This window comes from Marmota flaviventris, chromosome 5, assembly GCF_047511675.1.
Source record: "Marmota flaviventris isolate mMarFla1 chromosome 5, mMarFla1.hap1, whole genome shotgun sequence".
Taxonomy (NCBI): Eukaryota; Metazoa; Chordata; class Mammalia; order Rodentia; family Sciuridae; genus Marmota; species Marmota flaviventris.
In genome coordinates, this window is record NC_092502.1 from 88,007,687 (window position 1) to 88,016,469 (window position 8,783).

The 8,783-nt window shown below is 35.9% G+C and overlaps 1 protein-coding gene across 1 annotated transcript in view; it reads left to right on the plus strand.

Annotated features, from left to right (window-relative positions):
• Positions 1–7,420, plus strand: part of Ell2 (elongation factor for RNA polymerase II 2) — a 73,019-nt gene extending 65,599 nt beyond the window's left edge. The window contains exons 10-12 of the mRNA XM_027927744.2: positions 3,393–3,564; positions 5,687–5,731; positions 5,827–7,420. Of these exons, the coding sequence (XP_027783545.2) occupies positions 3,393–3,564; positions 5,687–5,731; positions 5,827–5,943 (334 nt within the window). The 3' untranslated portion in view covers positions 5,944–7,420. The remainder of the gene's footprint in view (positions 1–3,392; positions 3,565–5,686; positions 5,732–5,826) is intronic.
• The last annotated feature ends 1,363 nt before the right edge of the window (positions 7,421–8,783 follow it).

Consider the following 8,783-nt stretch of genomic DNA (forward strand, 5'->3'; position numbering starts at 1 on the left):
CCATTCGTCTATTGAAGGGCATCTAGGTTGGTTCCACAGTCTTGCTATTGTGAACTGTGCTGCTATGAACATCGATGTAGCAGTGTCCCTGTAGCATGTTTTTTTTAGGTCTTTAGGGAATAGACCAAGAAGGGGAATAGCTGGGTCAAATGGTGGCTCCATTCCCAGCTTTCCAAGAAATCTCCATACTGCTTTCCAAATTGGCTGCACCAATCTGCAGTCCCACCAGCAATGTACAAGTGTACCCTTTTCCCCACATCCTCGCCAGCACTTGTTGTTGTTTGACTTCATAGTGGCTGCCAATCTTACTGGAGTGAGATGGTATCTTAGGGTGGTTTTGATTTGCATTTCTCTGACAGCTAGAGATGTTGAGCATTTTTTCATGTACTTGTTGATTGACTGTATGTCCTCCTCTGAGAAGTGTCTGTTCAGGTCCTTGGCCCATTTGTTGATTGGGTTGTTTGTTCTCTTATTGTCTAATTTTTTGAGTTCTTTGTATACTCTGGATATTAGGGCTCTGTCTGAAGTGTGAGGAGTAAAGATTTGTTCCCAGGGTGTAGGCTCCCTATTTACCTCTCTTATTGTTTCTTTTGCTGAGAAAAAAACTTTTTAGTTTGAGTAAGTCCCATTTGTTGATTCTAGTTATTAACTTTTGTGCTATGGGTGTCCTATTGAGGAATTTGGAGCCCGACCCCACCGACTGTAGATCGTAGCCAACTTTTTCTTCTATCAGACGGCGCGTCTTTGATTTGATATCAAGCTCCTTGATCCATTTTGAATTCACTTTTGTGCATGGCGAGAGAAAGGGATTCAGTTTCATTTTGTTGCATATGGATTTCCAGTTTTCCCAGCACCATTTGTTGAAGATGCTATCCTTCCTCCATTGCATGCTTTTAGCCCCTTTATCAAATATAAGGTAGTTGTAGTTTTGTGGATTGGTTTCTGTGTCCTCTATTCTGTACCATTGGTCCACCCGCCTGTTTTGGTACCAGTACCATGCTGTTTTTGTTACTATTGCTCTGTAGTATAGTTTGAAGTCTGGTATCGCTATACCGCCTGATTCACACTTCCTGCTTAGCATTGTTTTTGCTATTCTGGGTCTTTTATTTTTCCATATGAATTTCATGATTGCTTTCTCTATTTCTACAAGAAATGCCGTTGGGGTTTTGATTGGCATTGCATTAAACCTATAGAGAACTTTTGGTAATATCGCCATTTTGATGATGTTAGTTCTGCCTATCCATGAACAGGGTATATTTTTCCATCTTCTAAGATCTTCTTCTATTTCTCTCTTTAGGGTTCTGTAGTTTTCATTGTATAAGTCTTTCACCTCTTTTGTTAGGTTGATTCCCAAGTATTTTATTTTTTTTGAAGATATTTTGAATGGAGTGGTTGTCCTCATTTCCATTTCAGAGGATTTGTCGCTGATATACAGGAATGCCTTTGATTTATGTGTGTTGATTTTATATCCTGCCACTTTGCTGAATTCATTTATTAGCTCTAATAGTTTCTTTGTAGAGCCTTTTGGGTCTGCTAGGTATAGAATCATATCATCTGCAAATAGTGATAATTTAAGTTCTTCTTTTCCTATTTTTATGCCTTTAATTTCTTTCGTCTAATTGCTCTGGCCAGTGTTTCGAGAACTATGTTGAACAGAAGTGGAGAGAGAGGGCATCCCTGTCTTGTTCCAGCTAATTTTTATATAATAACATTTTTAAATGGTTGTTCCACAGTATTACTAATTTTTACACAATAAGAATATTTTTGTTACTTGTGCTTATGAGTTATCCAGACTGTTTAGATTTTTATTCCATCACTGCTTCAAGAATCAACTGTAAAACTGTAACAATTTTGTTAAAAATAGTGAAATGGTTTTTGTTCAAATGCCAGTATAAGCAAATAAACAACACCATTTGGGGCCAGTTTGGTATTTTTCCCTAAGGAAATTGTTAAATGAAATACTGAGGGTGTGATTTTGAGAACATGGGATAAATATATTATACAACAAATTAAATGTGAGTTTTGAGATTGGTTCAGCCATTTTGCTTATCCCCAGAAACCTCTTTCCCTAGGGGCTCCCTCTGGTGTGCAGTCAAGGCAGCCCATATCTAGGAGAACTGTTTCCCAGCTTGGCTGCCTGGGCTCTTTTTACAGCTAAGGCAACAGCAGGGTGGCTCTAAATCAGCATACGACTGCTGTCTCAATTACACTTAGAAAATTAAACCTCCACACTGTCTAACTCAGCATGAATAAAAATATTAATGAGGACACTAAGTTTGCTCACTGCATCACTTTTCTCACATTTCCAGCTAGGCATCTATGATAGAGCAATTTAAATAAAACGGCTAAGATTATATAAAACCAAATGGAGAGGACTCAACTCCAAGATGTTACACAGTGAAAAATAAATGTGTATCCCAGGGTACATCCCAAAGCTCCTCCATCTGCCTGAAAAACTTCATTTTTTTTTTTTTTTTGTCTAATAGTCAAGGGAATTTTGCATTTCATGAGAGGAGCACAGAGTACAAAGAACCAGGTCAGATATGATCCCCGTTCCCAGATCCACAGATAATAGTTTTAATATTAAAATGTCTTTAATTTAAAAAACTATAAGTAACTCCCTTTTTATATTTTTTATATTTGCCTAATCAGAAATATGAGGAAAGAGGTAAAGAGAGCTAGCTGAAGACCCTTTGTTAAGGAGTTCTGCTTGCTACAGGTCTGAAAGGCTAAGAGACAGGCTCCCTCATAAAGCCATGGATCCAGGGACAGTTTTGACCCCAGCATTCCAACTGCAAGACATTTTTCTGGTGTCTGTTAATCCGTCAAGTCTTTCTGTCTCTGTGCAACTTATAATAAATGGGCTGACCTCTACCACTGGTGTGGTAGTGAATTGTTTAGGCTAAAGAAGAGTTCAAGAAGCCAAATCTGTATAAATACTTTTTTTTTTCTTAATGTAGTTGCACTTTAATTCTGTTGCCACTATATCTTTTTCACATTTGCTCTCCTTCATTGAAGCTTTTAAACCCTCCTGTGTGATCTTTTTACTTGGAAGTTTCTTTGAAAAAGTGACCTAGCAACAGAATAATGGCAGAGCAGCATTGAATACAAATAATGCATACATGGATATAGTTTCTAAATATTTGGTTTAAATCTCAGACTTGAGGGGTTGGGGTTGTAGCTCAGTGGTACAGCACTTGCCTCGCATGCATGAGGCACTGGATTCTATCCTCAGCACCATGTTAAATTAATTAATTAATTAATTGATTAAAGATATTGTGTCCATCTACAACTAAAACATACATACAATTTTTTTAAAAAACCTCAGACTTGTGTAGTCATATTGGTTCTATAGCTACTCTCCATTTACATTTTTCTTCTCTTCTCATTAGAAAATACATTGCTATTGTCTCCTATGAGCAACGCCAGAATTACAAGGATGACTTCAATGCTGAGTATGATGAGTACAGGGCTTTGCACGCCAGGATGGAGACGGTAGCTAGAAGATTTATCAAACTGGATGCGCAACGGAAACGCCTTTCTCCAGGCTCAAAAGAGTACCAGGTAAATGGATTTGTTCCTAGATGGACAGACTTTTACATTTTACTCCTTTCTTTTCCTACTGTACCCAACCCCAGCCATCCCACTGACCTTTAGAACAAGTCCTCTTACTGACCAGCATCTGCTGCTTTAGAAAACTAAATATTTTAAGCACTTCTGAAATCAAATAAACACAGCAGAAAATCTTTGTGCCACTACAATATAATATATAGTGTACTTCTTAAAAACAAACCAAATACAACTAAGTAGGGGAAAAATGATCTTGGGATACATTTCAATATTTGATTACACTGTCCACTCAATTTGGTGCTTTGCTCCAAAACTATGCTATTTCAAATAAATTTTTTAATTATTATTTTTTAAAAACCTAGTCTGAGCCAAGCATGGTGGTACATACCTGTAATCTCAGTGATGCAGGAACCTGAGGCAAGAGGATTATAAATTCAAGCCAGCCTGGGCTACTTAGTGGACCCTGTCTCAGAAAGAAAAGGACTGGGGAGTAGCTGAGTTGTAAAGCACCCCTGAGTTCAATCCCAGTGCCACAATCAGTCAACAAAATAAAAACCCCAGTCTGACATAAATTAGGTACTATACAAACACAGAATATAAAGGAGGTGAAAACTACAGAGATTGGGGTTTAAATGAAGACAAGTGTGCTATTTCCAATCATTCCAGAGCCTGATGCTTGTTAACCAATATTAGTATGTTTTTGCTTTGCTACCTTACATGGTAATATAACTATAGCTAACAAAAAGAAGTAGACTCCTGACCTGTCTCCTGATTTTTTTTTAATTCTTAGCAAAAACATTGATAGAAATTAATACTTCCATCCTTGCGTAAGCCAGATCACCTTTTCCCACTTACAGCCATAGAGGATATGGTGCCTCTCTCCCAGCCCATTGCCACTATTCTGACTGCAACCTGTGTGAGAAAATGATTGTTTCCCCACAACAGGCAAAAGAGCCCAAGAGCATTTGTGTTCTAGAGATTGCTTATGTCTTATAATAGTGGACATTAATCTCTTCAATAAGCTGGTAAGAGGAACCTCATCAATAAGACTTTGGGAGAGGAATCAGTGTTTGTGGGTAGGAGACGTTAGTGATATAATAAGTTTGAGGTTTATTTTTTCCCTATATAGTTATTTTCCAATGTACATTATTTTACTTAAACTAAAATGTAATTCCAAGTACTGCTTAGTCGTTAGCTCTGCGTTTGATACTTGTGTGACCTTGGGCAGGTTACTTAATGCCTCTTTGACTCAAATCCCTATCCACAAAATGGAATAAGGATAGGGTTGTTGTGAGTACTAAATGTAAGTAAGCACTTGTCAACTGCTCAGATCCAAGTCTGATATCTGGTACATGAGGACTAGCTAGCTATTTTTGCCCAGCTACCTGATCTTCTCCCTGCCCCAGTGGATGTCACCACTAATGGCTTCCAGTATATTCTTTCAGAAGTGTGTATTATATGTGTGTGTATGAAATGCATATATGTATGTATATACCCAAGTAAATTTGCATATCTAATATATTTAATTGAATCTATGATTTCTTCAGTTATAGGTTGCATTATTTTATTATGTCCAAGTAATTTAGAGCATGATACATTATTGTTTATCCTGGTTTCATTAAAATGAAAAGAAATTCAAGTCTTAAAAACAATGAAATTCTTAGAATATATTAGTCATTCTGTTTCTCCTTTTAAGTAAATGCATTCAAATTGTCCATATTATTTTGCACTAACCAATATAATTTATCTAAAAATATTTTTGTATCACTACATAGAGTATTTCCATATGTTCTAGTGTCCTCTTATTATCTTTTGTATTGATTGATGAACATTTTGATATTGTTTGCCTTCTTTTGCTTTACAGACAGTACTGCAGTGAACAACCTTGCATATGCATCATTTTACTCGGGGACAAATAAATCTGTAGTATAAGTAGAATTGCTGAGTCAGTTTTCATTGACTGTTTTGATAGCTGTTGCCAAACTGCTGTCCATAAAGATGTACCAAGTTATATTCTTTCATTGCTATTTCCTACATCCTCCCTGAATACATATTAGCTATTTGTTGCCAAAAAAAAAAAATTCCTCTTTTCTAATTCTGATTTTTAATTTTGTAGAATGTTCATGAAGAAGTCTTACAAGAATATCAGAAGATCAAGCAGGTAGGTATCATCACTGTTGGTTTGTTGACTTGTGGTTGAGAAATGTTATAAATTTTGCAACCTAATTCCTCACTGTCTTTTTTCCCCACCTGCAGTCTAGTCCCAATTATCATGAAGAAAAATACAGATGCGAGTATCTTCATAACAAGCTGGCTCACATCAAAAGACTAATAGGTGAATTTGACCAACAGCAAGCAGAGTCATGGCACTAGAACTCTGCTTGGACCAGAAGATGTGAATAAACTTAAGCTTATTTATTTAAAATTCCAAATGAGTTGCTCTAGATTCTAAAAAGATGAAACTTTGCCTGTTGAAAGTTTCAGTATTAGTAAACTTGAGTTACTTTTTTTCCCCATTTTACTTTGCTTCCCTGCATTTTAAAGCTGCTTTTTCTGGTCCTTTTTCCCTCCTTTCAAGACTTGTGTTTGTTAATAGAAATAATTTTTTAGATTTTGGGGATCCAGTGTCTATACTTCAAATCAGTTTTTTTCCTTGAAAACTTGTGTTTGTCATTAGAAATTATTTTTTGTAGATATTGGGGCTCCAATATCCACACTTAAAAGTTGTGTGTGTTTAAAAAACAAAACAACAGTAATGTGCAAGGTGAAATGCTTTTGGATAAACATAAGCCTATTTTCTGACCTTTCTTAATGCGAACTCTTTGCCTTAAATGGTAGAATATTTAGAAATTTGCACAAAATACAAAAAAATTAAAACATTGTTTTGGAGGGTTAAAAATAAAGTTGTATGAGTATGTTTTTGTGTATAATTTTATACACAGGTATACAGGCTAACTTGATCTGAAATATTAAATCCGCCCTGCAAGTTAACCCCCCATTACAATGGTTGCCTTAAGGTGTTTGTTAGTTGTGTACCTAGTGTGGTTAATCATTAGCTACACTGCTTCCCAGTGATTAGAGCAATGGGAAGCATACTGTGGCCTACCAGCGTCTGGAAGCATGTGCCCAACCTGTATGTGTGCAGAGGTGATGTGGATGTGAGCGTGCATGAAGGAAAAAAGCTGCTACTCTCAGTAGGCCAAACGCTCAGGTTAAACAACTGACGAGTGTTACTGTAGGGTTTGTTTTTTGTTTTTGTTTTTTCCTGTCAAATTGCTACTTCTATTGTGGAAGACAAAAGCATTTCCATTTCAACAGTTTGTCAGCTTTATTAATGTTGGGCAAAAATTGATATGTTATAAAAATTAAACAGATCTATAGTTTTGGGGCAAAATTATAAAATTAAATGTGTAGGTAAACTATTTATATACTGCTATAAAGTATTTTTTGAAGAGAGATATGCAAAGAAGCTATTACCTACATGAGATGTATATTTAAAGATTTTTTCATCCTGGATGCCAGGAATATAAAAAAAGAGCGGCTATATTTAACCATAACATACTGTGATTCATCAAACAGCACAAACTTTCATTTCATGGAGTTTATCTGTTAACGTTGATTTAAACTATCACTTGTTTTATCATGTGGGAACATAAGTTATGTGGTCAAAAATATAAGGATTTTGAACTAATGTTGATTCAAGTTGTGTTGTCTTATTGTATTGTCTTTTCAAAGTGCTGCCAGTTGAAAAGGGAAGCATTATGTTTACAAATCTGTTTTGAAATGTTTGCCAAAATTTTTGGTAGTATCTTTAATAAAGATGTTTGTCTTCAGCATCCAAGAAAACAAATGACTTTGTCGTGTATCACTGTAAACCAGAACACGTTGGTATCTAGGAGACATGAGAGAATATGTAGATTTACTTTTCTCTTTGAAGTTCTTTCCTAAACATTGACTAGAACAATTAGATAACATACTTAAAGTACACAGACTATACAAAGAATGAACAAGACTCTTTTGCAACTGTAAAACATTGAGGCAGAAATTTGATTTCTATGCAACATGGACTTCCTAGGGAATTCTGTTTCTTTTAGCCCTGAGATCCCTTGTGCTTTTCCTTTTATCTCAGATTTGGTACAATCATTATTAAATATTATTACTAACTTTCAGTTGAAAAAAAAGAAAAGCAGTGTATCTGGGAATACATTTGATCCTCATATTTTTATGATATCTCCTGATGGGTTGGCGATAGGTAACTTCCTCGCTAGTGTTATTTCTTAAGCATCTTGGCCTTTTATTCAAGGATTATGTGCTGCTATTTGCTGTGAGTAATGTTTCTCAAAAGCAAGATTCTTGGATCACTTTCATTACCAGCAATAGAATCACTGGATAAGGCCCAGGTATCTGCATTTCACACGTTTCCTGTCTATGACTTTTGTAAGCTAAAGTATGAGAACCATTGACTTGGGTGTAGCTTTAAACTTTCAAGCTTTTAGATCTTGAAATCTTAAACTGAAGGCCAGCTATTGACTTTTTTTTTTTTAAGTCCATTCCTATCTGCAAGTATAAATCCCTTTTTCCCTCTGCATGATCTGAGGCAGCACCTCAGTTGTTTCACTGCCAACTCTTACTTCAGAACCTGTTTACAAATAAAATTTCCAGTTGGTGAAGCATTACTAGTTGGAACTCCTCCCCACCTCCAGCAGCACATCTTCTGGTTTACAAGTTGGGTAACAATGGAAGCTGGAAATGCTTTGTGGAAATCCAGCATTGCACATAACACTCGACCACATACCAATAAAAGCCTTAATTCAGATTTTTGGTATATACACTGGATAGATAGTTACAAAATGTGATATCTAAGTGTTGCAAAGTTTAGAGCTATAAATCTCTGAATCTATTACTCCAGATTGCATATCTTTTGAAGATGAGCATGAGCCCATTAAAATATTTATAATCACTTTTCATCCCCTACTGCAAGATTTTTAGATTCATGCAAATGAGTGGCCACTCAATAACAGTTATTCTAGTGGAAGAATTTTGAGGAACACTTAAGTGTCAAATAGCATGGTCAAAATTAGAGAATGTGTTGTGCAGGGGGAGGGGTTGTTTTTGTTTTTGTTTTTGGTTACATTTCATCTAAAATCATTTGAAGATTTTACCAACACACTAATAAAGCATCTTCATGTTGAATGAGCAGCTAAATGAAAACA